This window comes from Dromaius novaehollandiae, chromosome 1 (genome assembly GCF_036370855.1).
Source record: "Dromaius novaehollandiae isolate bDroNov1 chromosome 1, bDroNov1.hap1, whole genome shotgun sequence".
NCBI lineage: Eukaryota > Metazoa > Chordata > Aves > Casuariiformes > Dromaiidae > Dromaius > Dromaius novaehollandiae.
Genome location: NC_088098.1, coordinates 90,310,484 through 90,330,301, shown reverse-complemented (window position 1 = coordinate 90,330,301; position 19,818 = coordinate 90,310,484). Strand labels below are relative to the sequence as shown.

The 19,818-nt window shown below is 43.0% G+C and overlaps 1 protein-coding gene across 1 annotated transcript; it reads right to left on the bottom strand.

The window, feature by feature from the left end:
* Positions 1 to 2,305: 2,305 nt before the first annotated feature.
* LOC112985078 (cytochrome c oxidase copper chaperone) lies at positions 2,306 to 5,171 on the bottom strand. Its single transcript, XM_026103429.2, has 4 exons — positions 5,001 to 5,171; positions 4,737 to 4,882; positions 3,087 to 3,197; positions 2,306 to 2,516 (listed from the first exon to the last, which is right to left on the bottom strand). Exons 2-3 carry the CDS (start codon positions 4,853 to 4,855, stop codon positions 3,113 to 3,115), a joined length of 204 nt encoding a protein of 67 aa, XP_025959214.1. The 5' UTR covers positions 4,856 to 4,882; positions 5,001 to 5,171; the 3' UTR covers positions 2,306 to 2,516; positions 3,087 to 3,112.
* Positions 5,172 to 19,818: the final 14,647 nt, after the last annotated feature.

Genomic DNA, 19,818 nt, shown 5'->3' with positions numbered 1-19,818 from the left:
GAACAGCCAGGTACTGAGAGATTATCAGTCCTAGACCCCACAGTAGCTACATGGTTATTTTGTGCACCAGGGGGAAGTCTGCAAGGTCATCACTGATATCAGAAGGTGAAAACTAGTGCAATAACCTGTGTTGAGGACACTAAGATCTTGACGGCTTAAAGCCAGAGAGGGCATAATAAGACAATTCCTTTCTAATTTGTTGTACAGTGCATTACTGATATTCTTTCTGTGACTAAAAATCAAAAACAAAGGGAACTCTGCACAACTCTTACTTATACACTAATAAATTCTGCAGCTTCAGAATATCCACCCACTATTCCAAGTCATATTGGAATTACAATGACTGGGAGAGGTCTAAAGCCTGCTCCAGCCATGCTCATGGTCAGTCAGAAAGGGACAAAATTACATCTACTGTCTTTAGGTGAACTACTGCTGTATAGTTTAGTCGAGTTTCCCGTTACTGATGCATTTTGTGCCTTCACAGCTTCTTTGACCACTCTGTGCAAGACAGAGTATGTCACCAGCTTCATAAGGTAGGTAGTAACATGGAGCAAATAAAAAAAACCCATGTAAGTAGACCTTGAATTCACTCCATAGGAATTCTGTAGTAACAAATTCTCAGAAAGTAATCTGATTTTACTACAGGTTTTTTCTGTTGTTTTTAAGTATGTAACTGTCCAGTATCTCTTCAGGACGTGTTGCATACTGGTATCGGCATCCCACTGATCACCTTTCTTCTAAAGTGTTTCTAAAATTTCTGCCATGATCTTACCTTCATGTAGGGCTAGATGTCCCATTTCTTAGGTTTATAGAATTTGTGTATATTTGTATAGAGCTCTTTTTTCTTTTCTCAACCTCATTTAAATAACTCTCCACTCTCATTTGACCATTGCCATCCTCTGCCCTGCTCTTCATGACACAATTTCCAGTTTCACACATAGTGGACATGTTGCCCCAAAGCCAGTGCTCTGAAAATCCTCCTCAACTCAAAAGCTCTGATGCCAGTTGGTTCAACAATAGATGAACTAGTTCAGTCCTGCTCCCAACCAGCTACAATTTCACAAGTGGTTTTTATTTTTTTATTTATTTATTTTTGTAAGAACAGTACCACACCTGTGTCCATTCTCTTAGGTGGCAAGCCAGCACAGGCACAATTCCTACTTCAGTACTGCAGTGTAGATGAGCAGTGTAAAGTTTCACACCACTGTTCACTGCAAGGATTTTAGAGCATATTTCCTCAGGACCTTCACAGAATATTCCAGAAAGCAGACTCTCAGGCTCTTGTCACACGACTTGCAAGCCTTGGCAGAGGCAGTACTGAGTGTCACATATCAATGCGCACAACCTGCTCATCGCTAGCTCAGAATATGCAACCCCTGGCAGACAAAGTAAGGATCATGACTGCACCTATTCTTGCAATAGGATCAAAGCCCAAGGAATAACCAAGATAAAGCACCCATTTCACACCTTCAATTTCTGAAAAGTCTGTAGGAGGAGAGGAAGTAATCAGTGAGCTGTCTTAAACAAAGCCAATTGCCAAAGAATGAACGACAACCTTCAAGGCTCCACAGAGACATAGCATGGAACTAACAGAGCCATACACATGCAACAAACCCCACCAGTGGCACTTATTTGCTCTGGATCATAAGAAGAAATCAGAAGCAACGACCAGCTTCTTGCTGTTGTATCACATATGTGAGAAAAAAGCCAGAAAACAAAACCCCATATGCTCCCAGCACAAGTCCAACACAAGAAAAAAACAAGCATCAGAAAATGTTCCTATTTTAAGCAAGTGAACTGTACCAACATACATCTCAATTCTTCTACTCCCCTTCCCTTGAAAAACTACAGATTGAAGAACTTGAGCTTGACATAGGAAGTTTTTAGTTTTCCATTATAAAGAATGAAGCTTGAATCCTACTGTGAAATTGTGCTTTTTAGAATCATTTCAGCTTTTGAATACGGGAAAGTAAATCCAGTTTTGACACTAAGGAAACTTCCATTAATAAGACTGTGGTTATCTTTGTACAGATATAGTTACATCCAAGTCACAAACAGGGTGACAAGCTTCAGCATGATCATGCCTTTTGATTACAACAGTGTTACCAGCATGATTTCTCAATTTGCATCAGAGGGAAAACCCACTGAAGGCCCATCTGTTCAGCCACAAAACTTAGTAATCACTGTTCTCATTTCAGTAAGTAAAGAAGCTTTTCTCATTTTCTCCTTTCCCATAGCACACTGTTTGAATGAGGAGGGCACTGCCATTTTATTCTTAAAAAGAAAGAGAGGTCAGGAAGACTGGTCATTTTTAGATTTTTATTAAGAGGAAAAAAATATATTTTCTATAGCAGCAGTCAAGAGCTAACAGTGGAAAAGCGACAGATGTGATAGTCTATCATTAGATATTCTTTATAAATAGATTCTTTGTTTATATTCGGTCCTTTGAAGCAACTTGCAGAAATAATTTAATATTTTTCAGCTTTCCAGAACACCAGTCACACAAGAGACATCACCTGGAAGAGAGGGGATAAACAGCTTCATAAACACAGATTTCCACTGGGTATCAAGGGACAGTGCAGCAACCTCTAGTCACTAAGTGTTGTATACAAACAGCCTGAGTCTACTCCTAGACGGGCTTCCAGAATTTCTTTCTGAACACCAGGAATATACTGTGTGAGATACACCTTTCCAATGAGGGAAAGAAAAGATTTTCTTCTCCCTCTTTTGTTTAGCTTTTGTGTTTGAAAACAAACAAACAAACAAAAAAACAACCACTGCCCTAACCATTAAAAATCTAAACTGAAGTCAGATCTATTAAACAATAACAGAGGCAGACCTTTATTTTTGAAGAGTTGCTCACAAAGACCACATACTTCAAGAAGGCTTCACCACCCTCACAAGGCCAGCAGTAGTTACTCCAGTGCCAATGAGGACTGCTTTCTCTTCCCCCTCTTAAGACATCTTTGCCATCATTGACAGTACTCTAGGTTTCCTAGCTGTATCCACCCAGATCCCAGTGCACTTCAGAAGCAGAGATCAAGTATCCTGAAGACAGAGATTATGTTCCTGAAGTCTACACTCACCACATTCGCAGTCCTGTTCATCTCACTCATATCTTGAAGCCCAGGGCTCTCATGCACTCTTTGTGAGCTTCAATGAGGTGCCCACAGTTTTCTTCACCCTTCTCAATGATGCTGCAAAACAAAAAGATTTTCAGGGTTCAACAACAAAATGTTATTATTAGCCAAAGGCACAGAGCTGACAAACTGTTGGAGAAAATGAAGAGTCTATTAGGCTCCAGAGATTGTCTTTTTGCCCATCTTGTCCAGGGCAGCACTGTTTAGGAAAGTAGAATACTGTCTCAAAAACATACCCAAGCCTGGAGTGAAGCACTCTTAAACTCTGATTAGATTCATAAGAGAATTTCCTATAAGCAGGCCAGTGTCTATTCTCAGCAAGTCTAACCAGCAATTTGTTATGCAACACAGGACTGTCACCTCACTTCATCCAGCGTGCTGATCTTGTCAGCAGGGAGTTTCAAATCATTCTGTAGGAAAGGAACAAGGTTTCTGCAGGAAAGGCACATACAGAATAGCTTGACCAGTAAGTAAAGTTTTAGTCCAGCTTCAGGTGGTATTCAGGGAATAATCTGAAGCAAAAATTGTCTAGCTACTGTCAAAAAAGGGGGGGGGGGGCTACACCACATCAGGTTATTTTTGATGTTACTCATTTTTCCAAGTGTCTAAAACATATTCAAATAGTGGTAGAAGTCTACCATAGCTGATGTATAGGATACACCACAAAAGCAGTTCAGGCTCGCTGTTTGACAGCTTGCAGAGCACTTCCTGTCCCCTGCGGTGGGGACTCCATCACGCTGCAGCAAGCAGGCCACAGGTCTCATCAACCCTGATCTATCAGGCTAAGCTATTTTCACTCTCAAAAAAAGCTACCAAAGTGTGAACAACTAAAATTACTTTTTTTTTTTCATCACTTAAGTCTTATTGTAGTAAGTGTGGCCAGAGGTACTGGCTGCCCAGGGCAACTCCATCTGATGCATGGCTTCCATCCCACCACCCTTTTCTCAGAGGGCTCTGCCTTTTCTATCACGTAATTAATGTCCACACCTCACTCTGACAAAAACAGAGTGTCTCCTGTTATGTCACCTACTAGAAAACACCTGTACAACCTGTAAAGTAAGAAAGGCAGGCAGTTTGGCCTCCTGCCTGAAGTAATTTACTGTCATATACAAAGGACCTCAACTAGAGGATGCAACTACATGTTGATAGGGCATGTTACACTAACGAAGTCTAGAGTTAAAAAAAGTGACATACATCATGGCCAATATTTGCACATTTGTGAGAAATGCCAATCCTCTGAGACCTAACAAACACAGCATTTTGTTTTATTTACAGAGTAACAACCCTTACAATCAAATAAATAATAAAAACAGAATGGCAGTACCCACAGATACTTGTTGCTGCAGCCAATCAACAGTTGCCAGGATTTGCAAGCAGCATTAAAAGCTAATCTCTGGCGCTGTTTTAAGCCAGGATCGTTACATATTAAACTCCTTATTTTTAATAATCCTTTAAAGATATTTTCTCCTCCTCCACACACTCCCTCCTTAATCTTCTCCCACCTCTCTTGGGCGAGGGGCGCGGCCGCCCAGCCCGCGCGCGGCGAGACAGTCGGGGCGGGGCGGGATGAGGGCGGCCGCCCCGGCGCTCACTCACCAGGCATCGCGGGCTTTCTTGGTCTCGGGGCAGGCGCAGCAGGGCTTCAGCGGCTTCTTCTCCGCCTGCGGCTCCCCCGCGCCCTGCGAGTCGCAGCTGGCGGCTGCGACCGTCGACATGGCGGGCGGTTCCCCAGCACCCGCGGCCTGCGCACGGGACGGGACAGGCCGTCAGCCGGGGGAGGGAAACCATCATCCCCCCCGCTCCAAGCCACGATGAAACCGCCCGCGCCGGCCAGCCCCGCCCCCCCTCGCGCGCCGCTACCTGCTCCGCGGCACGAAAGTGGCACGGCGGCACAGCACGCTGCGCACGGCGCTTACACCTTGCGGAAGCCTTCTGGTTCCGGGTAACATCCCATCCCCCCACCCGCTACACACACCCGCCAGCTTGCGCTTACGCGCAGAGCCTGCGGCGTGCTGGGAGATGTAGTTCTGAATCCCTTCCCCCGTCATCCTCCCCGCCTCGCCCCTTCCCGGCAGTCTCCGCAAGCGCGGGGTAAGGCGGGGGGGCCTGCGCCCTGTCGCTCCTGTGCATGCGCAGCTGCTAGTGTGCCTTTCCCCCCCATCTCTTGCGGGGTCTCCGTGTTGCTTCCTCGCCTTCTGCGTGTCGCACCGCCCTGCCCCGGAGGCAGATGCCTGCTTGCGGCCGCTGCGCGACAAAGACAAGGCCCTGGGGCCGCAGGGTCACCTTTACCCTGGGTGGCAGGCTGCTATGAAGGACGGAGGCGGTGCCCGCATCCTCTGCAACACGCGCCCCTTTACCTGTCTCCTTGCGGCCCCTGCGCCCACAGGGTGCTTTCACCAGCGCTGCAAGAGAGAGCATGGTGGGGCTGCACCGTGCCTTGTGGTGTGGTGCCCCCAAGTAATGTATTTGTGCACCTCGAAAATTACCTTGCCCTCACATAAAAGTCGAACTACCTAACCCTTGAAAAAAAAACCTTTGAGTCAGCGTTACCAAGATTTTATCAGGCAGTAAACAACGCTGGATCTTGAGAACAAAAAGAAGTGTTGGACTTTCCATAAGAATTGTGCTGTTTCAAAGACTGTTCATTGTTATCCCAGTGCAAGGATAGTTATAATACAAACAGATCCTGATCTTGTGATAATTATCCAACATGCCATAAGGTTATTCCCTAGGAATACTCATCCCTGGTATTTACAAGCCATAAAAAAGGGGAAGGAGAAGCAAGCAGAAGGATGAAAAATTTATCATTTGACAGAACTGCAAAAAGAACTCCTATCCCTCAACTTCAGGGGCCCGTCTCCTATAACATGCTGCCTCTACTTTTCAGTTTGCTTCTGTCCTCTCCCCACAATGTATTTGCAGAAAACTCATGCCATCTTGGAATCAGTGCTTTCATCAGCACTCCTTTCGGTCTGGCCTCTGCAGAAACACAAAACAACCCTACTTCTTAAGGGATATTTATGCTACTGCAGCTCGTACAGTTACTCTGTCCCTCATGATCATTATGAGTCTGGTTCCTCTTTGTGCAATGCCTCCACTTGTTCAGCAGAACATCACAACAGAATCAAAGCTCCCTTTACTGAAAGCTGTTCTGCACTATTCAGCCCCGCTGCAATATTCACCTGCCATCTGCTGCAATCATAACAAGAACAACGATTTAAACAGATTTCAGTTCTGACAGAGCCAGGCACTAGAATCAAAAAGTTGTAGCCAGTTTAGTGAATGCCCTTCTTTCTCTCCTGTTCAAGCAGTGGAGAAAATATGGTCTCAAATCATTACAGCAAGAGAAGAACATGCACGTGAGCATGTTCACATATGGGAATAGCCATCAGGACTGGCAACATCTAATTTTGCCATTTATGGTTGGGGGCCAGCCTGGCCTGCTCCTGCCATGGAAAATATGGGAAAAGCTGGTTTTTCTCCCCTCACCAAGAGCCACCATCCTGCTTATTCTGCCCCATACCAGGCATCAGCAGCCAGTCTTGCTTTCCAGAGCTCTGCCATATACAAAATAGCATGGCTATTTTGCCACAGTCAGCTGTCCTAGGCAACTGCCTACTACACCTGTGGTGGCAATCAGCCCTGATGATGATGGTATCTGCAGATGTACAGACTGGCGGATGTTGTAGAGCAAAGGAACTCCCTGCACGGTAACAGTGGGAAGGCTGCATGTCAGCAGATGTGATACGGCTGAAAGCATGGAAGGGGAAGAGAAGAATATGCCCACTGGGATGCAGCTGCTCTGCCTTTTAATAGGATGCAGCAAGAGCCAAAAAAGAACTAGCAGCTTACAGCATCTAGTAAGATTATCTGTAGTTATAAGAATACCAACAAGAACATTTGGAGGGACAGAAAGCCTAATATTTCAGGACTCTAAATCATTTCTGACTAAAAGGATGAATTTTCCACTTGTTTTTTGGTCTACTATGAAAAGTAGTTAGCAATAGCTACCATAGAACAGGTTACCAGCTCTCAGTCTCAGCAGAACTCAGGAGCAGGGAAATGATCTGCTAGGGTTGTGAACACTCCAGTCAGATAAAAGACTGAAACAAGTCCTGCCCTGTAAGCATCATGAAATATCAAGCAACCTTTTTTTTTCCTCCCAAAAGCCCTCAGCAAGAGAGAGAGAATGATTATTTTACTGTCAGCCCTCACCCTTCCAATAAGCCAGGTCAAAAGTGAGATGATTCTCTCTTGGGAGATTTTGCTCTTATTCTTCTCTGGAGTGCCAGGGTGAATGCCAAGACCACTGACTCTTCCTATCTGAATGAGTAAATGACACATGAGGAATTCTCTGATCCTCTCATTCTTAGAAAGAGAGAGAGGAGAAATAAAATCTAGCACTTTTCCAGAAGGGCCAAGCTCCTCATTTTCATCACATGGATAGATGAGGCTGTCTCATTCTCGAGTCGAAACACTGCTGTGGCACTACCTGTGTGCAACTCCTTGAAACACAGGCCCTCTGGATCTTGCCTGTGCATTGCTATCCTACCTCTAAACTGAGGAACACTCACTCACCTAATCAGCCACCTATTTAGTTATCCATCAATCTCAGATCAGTACCCTGTCCCCAACTATTCCTTTTCATCTGGTAAAACTGTTCGAGTTGATCTATGCACACATATAATCCTATGTTACTATGTTAATATTTTAAGCATGTTTTCCTTTCAAACTAACTTGTTTGGCCTTTTCTCCCTAGAGCTTTATCCACTTCTTCAGGGCTTGGAGTTCATGATAGCAACACCAATTCTGAGGGAAAGCCTGTGGTAAAAAAAAACCTCAAAGGGGGTTTTCCAAGTCTGCAAGTGAACAGTATCCCACATCTTTTATTTGAAAAAGAGTTTGAATGAGACTGATTTGGCCTGTAGAAACCAGGCAAAGCCCAAACAAAACACACTGTATACTGTTGCCAGAGTTGCAGAATAACAAGAGGAGAGGAGGGTAAAACTTAGTCTCTTGCATTCTCTGCACAAAGGTATAGCCTTTGAAGACGAAGCATCCCTGCAAGCAGCACTCCATTTTAATTCTAGCAGCTTCCCAAATAGTTTAAGGAGGAGCACAGTTATTTTAGCCATGCCTGCATGGTTATGGTTTATAACAGAATCACCATGGAAGAGGGCATCACTTGCTGTGGGGTGGGGGGAAGAGCGGCAGAGGGGAAGGAGAAGGCAGGAAACTGCCGTTAAAGCACAGTCAAGTTAACACACTTTCATATTGATTGCACTTTGGAGTACAGTGCAGAGGGGAGATGCATAGCCTTTTTTCTTCTGACATCACATTGTACATACAGATGTGTCCTTAACTGTGTGCTTTTTCTTTTTCCCCCTTCATCCTCTGCCTGCTCAATCAAAGAGTGTATGTCAGAATGAACATCCTCATCTACAAGTCAAAGGGGAATGGTTGAGGGCAGGCTACTGAGCTGAGACTGCTGGAAATTTGTCAGATCCAGTACCCAAGAAAGGAGATACAGTGAAAATATCAGAGACTCTGAAAGAGATAATGAATAAAGAGCATCTCCAGTCTACCACATCACTTAACAGCCTGGTGCCACATGTGAAAGTACCGGGAATACAGAGAGCACTGCACATTTACAGCTCTAGGTTTAGAAAAATAATGGGTTAAGTAAGGGAGAGACTGTTCATGGGGTTATGAATTATTATCCCTGTACAGCCTTTCTTCAGAATTAAACAACATATAGCAGTGACTCATAATGTGTGAGCATTATACTAGCACTGCAGTCTCTGCCTTTGGCTTCTTGTATCTTCAGCGTCAGCCCACTTCACAAAAGGCTGAGCATAGTCACTCCCATTAACATGTCCCTGAAGCTTTGTGGTTCTCTAAAAAACCAACTTGTCTGTTAGAGACATTCAAGTGGCTGGACTTTTCAAGGAATCTCAAAAATACATTTATGTTCATTACTGTTTTGTAGGGTAAGCCCCTACTGACATCATTCGAAAGTAGTAGTCTGAGGTAGTGTGGGGTTTTCCAAATTTCTCACACTTCTGATATACATGCTATAAAAGTGAATTTAGCTGTGGAAAATCTGAGTAGTGAAACAGATCTGAAGGTATTTTGGTATCTTCCCCATACTGCGTATTCTTGAAACCACTAACCCTTCACCACCTTAAAAAAAATAAACCTGTTCAATATTAGTCTAGAGAAATATTTTTGTCTTTGACTTAGTATAAACATGAGACAGCCACTGTCACAGCAGTCTGGTCAACCATACACTGTGTCTGATTGTTGAAAAAGGTGTCTATGTTTTCTTCAACACTTAGATACTCATGCTAAGGAAAAAGGACTCCAGACATCTGTGAGTAAGATGACTGGTTAGGGCCCTGTTGCCTGTTACATTAACAGCCCAGGTACAAGATTAGATAGGTTTTCTCTCTTTGATAAGAGCTGCAGATTTGCAACTGCCAAATACTATCTGCTCAGTAGTGTGACCTGAGAGAGAATGAATGCTGGGATAGGAGGAGCTTTGATCTAATCTTGTACAACTGAAGAGGCTCTAAGGTGATTAATTATGTCTCCCCGAAGTTTCAAACTCCATCTTCAGGTGGAAGCAAGTGGCTCCCTGAGCTAAAATAACCTCAAAAAATAAAGTGCCAGTCCCTTTTCAGGCTGAAGAGGAAAAGCCCATTGTTTCAGGACAACGGTATGATGTTTGTATGTAGGCATTCTGCATCACAGCAATGAATCCTTCTGTCCTGTGATATCATCAGGAAAGACTGTAAGGAGAGAGGATGTACCTCCTTCAGTTCTGGAAAACAAGTCCTTGAAGAAACAATAGTAGAAGCAAAATTACTTTTAAAGCATTTCTGCCTGTTTTGAATGCCCTATGAGCTAGTACTACAACAGATCATCTTTTGCTAGAAATACAGCCAAACCTTCAGACTGTCAAAGACCAGAGATGGAAAGTAGTTTGCAGACTGCAGTCGCTTTCCACATTAGAAACAGAACTGCTGTCTCTGACATTGTAGGACTCAGCCAACAGTGTTCCAGGGATTTGGAAATCTCATGCTGAGACCGGGACTCTGTGGCCAATCCCTCCACAGTAAAGAAGACGGTAATCCCTGTACAACAACAGGCAGAGCAGAAAACTTTTGTCCCGATCAAAATATGCAGCAAAACTAATTTCAAGCATTGTCACCATGACTTACTTCAGCTAAGAAACCAATGTTTTTATAATGCAGGTGAGAAACTGTTTCCAGTAATGTATGACTTTTCTGGGTGTCTGTGCAGAAAAGAAATGGTCATCAGTGCTTCCTTTTGCAGAAACTTAGAAGACCTTATGTCTTTCTCACATTTTTTCTGCAAATCTCTCTCCACAGATTGTGCTCAGATTATGACTAGCATTGCTTTCCTGTTTTCCTCTTCACTGCCTGCTGAAAGCATATCCAGAGATATTAGTAAAGATTATGAATTTGCCATGCAACACTGCAAAAGCCAGATCATCAAATTCAGTATGCCGTCTCCCTGGTAACATCACAAAAGAAGGAGGCTGGGATTTTGTGCTCAGCCCCAAGGTAACTTGACTGTTCCACATGCATTTGAAGCAAGAGCAACTGAGTTTGTGGCAATATGGCAGCATTTTCGCAATGCAGATGTGCATCAGCTGACATTGGATGTGCATTCCAGGCATGCTGAAGCTTAGTTTAGTACATGCTGGGGTGGCTGCTCAGCTGGTCCCCTTGATGAAGGGAATACCCATGTGAATCCATACATTCTGGGACACCCTATTGCACAGATTGGTGGGAAGGAAGAGCCAGCTGTTTGCACACAAATAGCTGCATGTTACACCTACACAACAGAAGCACATGGTTGAGGAAGACAAGCATATGTTGTCTGATAGCCTCAATGCTTAGTAATTGATGAAATCCTAACTTGAATTTGGAAAAAGAACATCACTAATCATCCAAAAGACATGAATCTGCAAAGACCTATCTACTCTAGTCAGACTCATGGCTTTCAGTTAAAAATCAGGAAACCCAAATGCCTATTTTTCGAAAGAGTTTAAGCGTGAACAAGATACACATTAGTCACCCAGGGGGAAGTTTTGCTATACTCAGATTTTTTTTTTCTCTCTGCTCACGTTTTGTAACTGCAGAATTAACCAAGACAGCTAGCTATATAATTCTTCCCAAACAGGAAGCCTCTTTTATTCTCACATCTCATGGCTTGAAAGTGTAAGACCTTCAAACTTCTGCATAGCTCCTATACAAAGTGTCAGAACTGATCTGAATATGACTCCAAGCAGACAGCTGAGTCACTGTTAATATATAGCACCATGCATAGATGATCTCTGATTAGTCACCAGACAGAAAGCAAATTCTGCCTACTCTCTATGCTTATATGTTACAGGAAATCTCTTTCAGAACCCAAGTTCACTTGCCTGTGTATTGAAGAAAAATAAGCCACTGTAATTCCATTAAGTAGTCCATAATACCAACCTTCAACCTTGATCAATTTTGCTGCAAACGAGGCAGTGCTACTGAACAACTCTGATGAATGGTGTTCACCTGTCTGTCAGCTGAGAAGCAGCGATACAGTAGGTCAACTTCTTTTGCACTGCAGACATTACAGTTGTCCTTTTTTTCCCTAAGAATTGTTGCCATTAACAATTCTATTCTGCCTGGTGGTGTGCTATTTTGATGTCAGCGTCAGTAGCAAATCTGGCTTGTTTCAGTCTACTCAAGTCTTTCTTGATCATGTTTTACGAAATGGGAAGCCTCCACAATAGCAGATAGTTTAACAATCATGACAAACTGCAGGAGCTAAATGGAAGCCTGGAAGGAATCATTAGTATGTACAGATAGAAGAGTCATTCAATTTTTGAGATGTTACTGATTGCAACTGCATTGTTCAATGCACTTAAGTCCCAGCATCTCACACCTTTTAAATATTGTATCAGGACACAAGCTGTATAGCTCTGCAAGCTGCTTGTCAAGAGCCGGTATCATTACAAGTCTTCTGCATCCATTTACACCATTCGCAGCTGTTACTCACTGGGCAAAGTTATAAAAGGATGTAGAAAATGCAGACCCTCTTAAGCCATTTCTTTCATTTCAGTGGAGAAGCTAGGTTTCAACTTCAAACACTTGATTCTCTTGCACGTGTTTTCTTCTGCTCTTCTTGTTGATCCAGGAGAAGGATTTTTAACAGTGTCTAATAAGCATTATTGCCACTTTCTAAAGTAGACCTTCAGGAACCTAATTCCCACCAAAAATCAACAGGACTTGATTATCAAGTGCCTAAGAGTCAGATTTTAAGAAGTATTAGGTCAAGGGTGTACAGGTCAAGGGATTCTCAAAAGAGCCTATCTACATTGTCAGCTGCCTAAATACCATTATGTAGTCAGAGTACAATTATTTTTGCACAAATGACATGGGAACAGAAGTCATCTACATGGCAGAAAATTTCATCTAAAGCGTCAGCTGCAGCCCATAAAGTATTTTGCCTTGATTTTCAATACCAGCATCCTATGCAGTATTGCTTCCAAGTATTGAGTGCCTGTTGTGTTGGTACTTACTCTGTGTAATAAACTAAATTTCACTGAATACATCCTGCCTGGACTGGCATATCCTTGCCTCTAACTAATCCTGTCCCTCATTTAAAACCCAGAATGGATTCTTCTAGGTCTGATTTTCCAAGGGGTGGGGGGGAGAAGGGGCATCCAAAGACTTAATCAGGATCAAAGAGAGGATGTTTCCAGATCAATATGCTATAGGCTGTGTTCCTATTGTAATTGCACAGTTCGTATGTCAAGACAGTGATGTCCTCTATATCCTGTAGCTTGTTCTGTTTATTCTCCATCATTTTCAGTTGTTATGACAAAGTTGATCTGAAAGCAAATGGGATCATACACTTAAAGTTAGCTAGACCTTTCTTAATAGACTGGATCAGCAGGTCCAAGCAGCAGCCTGCATGGCAGATTCGGCCCAAGAGGAAAATACTAGGCTATCAGGAAAGAGAGAGAAACTGTTCAGGTAGTATGTAAACCCCATTCTTGCTTTTGTCACAATGGATTGTCACAATGGACAGATTCTGTGAAATACTACTGCTCATACATGAGGGGAAAAAAATCTGGAGGCAGGGCTCTTGCTCTGCTTGGACACAGTGTGGTACATTGGATCTGCAAGCTGTCACAGCTGCCTTCTTATGGCCTGTAAAAACAGGGTCCCCCAAACCAAGGTCTAACTGGAAAGGCCATGCGAGTCAGGAGGGTTCAATCAAAGAAGTGAATTTAATGTGTTTGGAAACAACACACAAAATCAAATCCCTCACAGCCTGGGGAGTGTATTTTAAGATACATATACGGGGAAGGGCTATGTAGGCACTCGTGAAGAAAGAGGGGAGAGAGATGAGAACTTGTAAGATCTGGAGAAAGCCCAGGCTTGGCTTTCTTACACAAAGGAAATGCTACTTATGCATCCTTCCCCAACCCTTGAAAGGGCTCTGTTCAGCTCCTACCCCATTCCAGTATATTTCTTCCCATAAACTGAGTGTCCTGCCACTGCTCTATCACTCTTATTTCTGGTGGGCCTTCCCCTGAGCCCTTGGATATGTAATAGCTCTCAGCCTATCTCAGTCCATTAGATAACAGCTATAAGGATGATCAGCGAAGTTGTTTTTTGGAAAGATTTAATAGAGAGCATTAAGGTCATGTTGCACTAGTTGTTTGAGGGGAAATAAGAGTGTGGTTTATGGAAGAGTTATGCTGTACTTATTATAACAAGCTGAAATGAGGCTCCATAACACTTCTCTCCAGCTATTTAATTTCCATGAACAGAGTGGCTAAAAAGGTCACTGAAAATGAAGAGTCCCTAGGGCTCCCTATACATCAGGTCTTTGTGCAGACACAGAGACAAACATTCATTCCCTGGAAAAGTTTTCCAACTACTCGGAAGCCAGACTTGACCAGGCACTGTGGCAAACAATAGGAGGAAGAGCAAGGATAGCTGAAATACTGCGGAGGTCAGCATTATACTCCATTTCATAGTTTTTGACATGTCAGACAAATACATACTGCATGTCTCCGCATCTGCTGAATTGTTAAGCTACCGTGAACCAATGTGGGGTTTAGTACAAGCTGTCCATCACACAGCCAGTAAAAATCTAGCTATTGAGTTCCTGAGCTTCTGGGGGAAAGGGATCACCTTGAAATCTCTTTTGTCCAAGGCGACAACTTTTGCTGAAGGAGACAACCTCCTCTCTAGGGCCCTTGACATTCTTAGAAAATCACCACTCTCACTCATGCTTGACCCCTGCCTAGGCTGGAGAAAGGAAGAGCCAGGTGGCCTGAGTCGATCATCCAGGCTAGGCCAGGCTGGTCTTTGCTGGTGACAGCACCATCCCTGCACCCATGCAGCCTGAACAGCAATCACCAGTCAAGTATTAGGGAGATCAGTACTTCAGTAGGTCCTCTCCTCAGGCCCTATGAGTAAAATAGGGTGATCCACATTTATCCCATCCAAACTATTAATAGGCCTCAATCTGTTTTTGGGATTGCCCTTTTAAAGAAAGAACTGTTCTCTCTCAGCTTAGCATGGTGCTGACAGGAAGCTTCTTGCTTCACCAGAGCAAGAAGTCAGTGGCACCTGGAATCTTTCTACTAACTCAAATAGCCCCCATTCCTCCTCAGGCTCCTTCCAGTTACAGCTGCCTACTGCTTTCCTTTCCTCCCTTCCTGCACTTGCCACTCCCTTTTCCAAGTCAGTGGGTATGATCTCTTCCTCACACTCCTACAGACAGCTTCCAGGAAATGCAGTAGTTGATTTTTTTTTTCTACTTTTCAAAATACAGAAACAGATGATAGGGCTGGAGCTGATCCTTCATAAAAAGCAGATATGGCTCCAGTCACACCCCAGCTGTATGCACATTCCTCATCCAGGTCTCCAGAAGCAAGGAGTAGTTGGATTGCTCTGAAGACACAAGTTCTTACCAAGTCATACTAAGGCAGAAATATGGTGTGAAATCCTGTCTGTTAAGTCACAATAATATTCCCCTTCCATCAAATTGATGTTCCTTGGTCTCTGAGGAGGATTGTTCTCTTGCCTCTTGTGCTCTGACTAGCATGTAGTATCTCCTCTACTGATCTGACCATGGAGGAGCAAAGAAGAGAGGGAACCTAAGGTTTAATTTTGAAATGAAGCATTTTAACACATTGGAACTTGAAAGCTGCAATCTAACATGCTGGCATTGCCATTTGTTTCTCTGAGTATTGTATGCGAAGGTTGAGAACACTACACAGCCCTAGGATTTCATTAGTTGCCTAAGGAATTTGAACCAGGACCCTCTTGCTACTGAGGTTAGACAAGATTCCTGACTACAGCCACCCAAATGTCTGCTTCAGTCTTTCCCTGATCACTGAGAATCTGATCCAGAACTCATCTAAGTGAAATGAGGTTTAAGAATGCTTCACTACATTACTGAATTTGGTTTTTTGTCATTGACCTGCCCAAGGGCATGAAAATGTCCTTAATTCCCCCTTTTCCTCTCTTCTGGCCATTTTTTTTTTTTTTTTTTTCCCCAGTGCTAATCAAAGCCATTACAGGAATCTTTCAGAGGGCTTTGCAGTAAATCCTTTAACTGTGATCACAAAGTACTGCTGCTTTGTTTTCTTTGAGCTTTGACTTTTGAGATTATTCTCATTTGCACATTGCTTTTAGCATAGGAAACCTACCGACAGTCATGCTAAGAAAAGAAGAGCAGGAGAACAGAAGGTCTCCTAGAAAGAGTTTCATCTCTGTCTCTTTTCCATTTCAGTAGTTCTGTCTTAAGATGCCTGTCTTAGTAGAGTGCTTTGTAAAAACAGCACAAAGAAACCAAAGATCATGCCTTGGCAAAGCTACATTTACCACAATCGGTACTCTAAGGCCATTTTTACAAAAGATGTCACAAGTTACAAGTGAAGGGTTCCACAATACCTTACTGTAGCCAAAAGCAAGCACAGAGACAAGGCCTAGGTCCACAAAACAGCACATATTTTGCAGTATTTAATTTATTTAAGTAGATGCCCATGTATTCACAGACTCTCACTTCCTGTGTATTTGGGTGGGAAGTGGACATATAAACACATCACAGCACGTGTTATTACACTCCTAGCAGGAGAAAAAAGAGAGATCAGATTCCCAGTATCTACTTCTCACATCCTTCTGAGAACTACCTCTGTTGATTGCCTGGAACAGTGACCACGTCTTCCTCATCCTCTTTTCCTCATTCTCCTTCACCATCTCTTCTGACAGGTTGGGATGAAGGCCCCCTTCTCCTGGATAAAAACCTAGCAACCATACTGACTGCAACCCTGTGCTGCTGCTTTTCTGCTCTTTCTGAATCACACATCTAGAAAGAGATGTTTACCATATGCAGTTAGTAAGCCATGTGGAGATCAGACTGTGAATGGAAATTAGTGTTTACATTGGAGGAGTCCAGGGGCCAAATTCATTTCATATAATTTCACATTTAACAGAAGGGCTGAACTGGTGCCACCCAGATTAGAGACTATGAGAGACCATGCATAGAGAAACTGTGACATCCTGTGGCAAGACTGGGAAATGGCAGTCCAGTATAATGGCTAATGATTTTAAGTGGATGACTTGAATTCTGGGCATTTCCTGACACCAAAACTTCAACAGTGCTTTTAATGGCACAACTCTGCTGCTTGTAACTTTTTTTTTTTTTTATTTAGACTAGAAAAAAGCACCACTAAGCATCACATGCACACAGCACCACACACCATGCTGTCACTTGGCAAGTGATAACAGACCCATAGCAGAAGACGACAGTCTACATAGTATGTTTAAGGTCAGATGGATGACATGTTGCCAAGGGTTTCACAGATGCTTGTGGACCACAGAAGCTGGTTCCATCCCAAGCTTAGGAGGGAAGAAGGAACTCAGACTAGACAGACTCATCATCTGTACAGCTTGACTTCTTTGCCTTCTCTCCCCCATCCTGACTTTCCACAGCTTTCACCACTTTTTCATCTCCTCATCTCAGTCACCATTTTCTTGTCCAGACAATTCCAGTTCCTCCATACTGGTTCTTCACTCTGCCTCTCCTTCCTTCTCCTGCACGGTGGTTCCCTATTACCCCAGTCTCCTTCTCACATAGGCTCAGCCAGCCTATTCTCACCTCTAAAACCACAATTTCTTGTCCAATCCATTTTCTCTCTGTCCAGCTACTATTCTGCTCTCAACTAACACCTAATCCTACTCTCCTCGTCTAAATTTTCCACTTCTCTATCTGATTTTACAGTTCAAACAGATCAGCAAATTATCACAATGTAACAAGTCCATCAACAGAGCAGCAGTGATTCATCTTGCAGCAAATTACACTACCTTATCTCAAGGTTAACATTAGGTAAAAATGCATTTAGTCCAGCCTCTTTCACGGGCCGCAAAACTAGAGCACTTTCCCACACATTTACAACATGATAAGCACTGGTGCAGAGTTAGTCCTGCAATCAGCCAGTGCAGAGTAACTCACAAAGCTGTAGACAGTTTACTTATTTATCTGAACTCTTGGTGTTCCCTCACAGCCAAATGGCTGTAAGAAACCATCTGATAGACAGGATCCCAAATCAGCTACACAGTCTTGCTCTGGAAAAGGTATTACTAGAAGAAAAAAAAATCATGCTTAGGCCACCAGCCCTAAGGAGAAAGAGGTGATCCCATCAGTGAGGTTGTTTGGAGATTTTAGCTAAGAAACAGAAGAATCTTTTTTGATTGCTTACAACTTGGTCACTTGCAACTCATTTTCACCAGACGGACTGACATAAACACAGACCTGCCATATAAGCTTTGAGGCCCTTTTCCAAAAAGCTATTCACAGACAAGATTTCCAGAGTTTACTTTCTGGCATCAAACACCTTCTCTCAGCCTTTCATTGTTTTGGGATCTTTTGTTGGCTGATCTGCATTAAAACAAAAAAAGAAGAAAAAGAAGAAAAGGAGAGAGACTGATACAGACTAAACATCACTGCTTTGTCATTCCAGTGTAGTCGTGTCCATAGCACACGACAACTTTCCAGGGACCCCAGCCAGATTTCACTCTAGTTGCATGTCTGCAAGAAAGGAAGACTTTGAGCAAAGATACTCAAGATATTCAAAAAGATACTAATAATCAGCACATCTTTGAATACTCTCAGGCTGTTCACTGTCCACATCTGTAATTCATAGATAATTCTCAGAAACGTTAGTTAAAAATAAACCAATATTTCCCCCACCTCTCCCATAATCTAATCTAAGCAAATTCCATGAACCTGAACCTTGAGCTTTTTAGCTCAACCACATATAACTGCCACCTCCCTTGAGCTGCCACTAGTGTTCAGGCAGTTATGCATTGATCTCAAAACTAATCTTTTATTTTCTGACAGGTTAGTTTTCAGCCACATCAGTCTGCTGACCCAGATCACCATACAATCTTCCAGCTGCCAGCACCAACAGGTCAGAGGCAGTGGGGCAAGCTCACGGAGAATGAAGAGGAAGGTGGAGCCATCTCTTTTGGCAGTATCTTGCACTTAGATCAAGTGAAAGTGGTTAAAGGTAATAGTGGAACTGTACCTTTTTTATTTTCCACAGAATACTCATCTATTAGGCCATGTCCTGGGATTTTGCACTCCTCTATCAAGTACTCCTGTAACTGTTCCATCGTTGTTGTTCTGCCTGATTTCCATCCAGTCCATCCCTCATCAGAAAAACAGAAGTCTAGGCCACCTGTATCAAGTCTTCCCTGAAAATCTCAAAGGGGAAAAAATGTGAGAAGGCAGTGCTGACAGAAAATCATTTTTTGGGGCCAATATACAGTTTATACACCTCATCACATTGAGGCATGTGTCCAGCATGGAAAACTTCAGCCTGGAAATATAAAGTTATAACTGAATGAGATGCAAAAAGAAAAACAGAATTTGATCATAGGGAATGTTGGGTAACATTATTAAAAAGTGGAGTTCTCAAACAATAATGTATCACTTGGTTAGGTTCTTTATTAAAAATGAGAGCTACTACAGCCACAACAGCTCTGAAGGGTATCTTTAGAGCACGGAACCGCTGTGAAAAGTAGTATCCAACAGAGGCCAGCCAGCAGCAGAGCTGTGATGGCATTTCTTGTTTAAGACTGTCATATCTGAGGCTTCAGTTGACACATTTTGATCAACTACTCTGAGAAATACCTACTTGCTCCAAACAAGTGTCAGGCCTTTAATAAGAAATGTAAACCAGTACTCAAAGTTGAATTAAATGTCTACATGTAAATTCCCTAAGCCAAAGAATTTGGAACCATAGTCCTAATGTTTCTCTCCTGCAGTGAAGAACTGAGGGCCCAAAATTTTACCTCAGACATACCCAGCTTTCAGTAATTCCTTGGAATAAATAGTTTCATACATCAATGAACAAATTCAATGTACCTGCTTTAAGATCACAGGCAAAGGAGATGGCCAATTTGCAATTCTACAGTCCCTTTACACTGACAAGGGTGGCATTACACAGCAAGGCAAATTTTTCCAAGTTTGTTCCTCAGAGAAGATGATGGCCTCCTTTTTTAAAAAACAGTCACACAGCTTATTAGCAGTGTTATGCTTGCGACCCTTTGTGCAGGTCTCTTCAGGTGCTTTATAA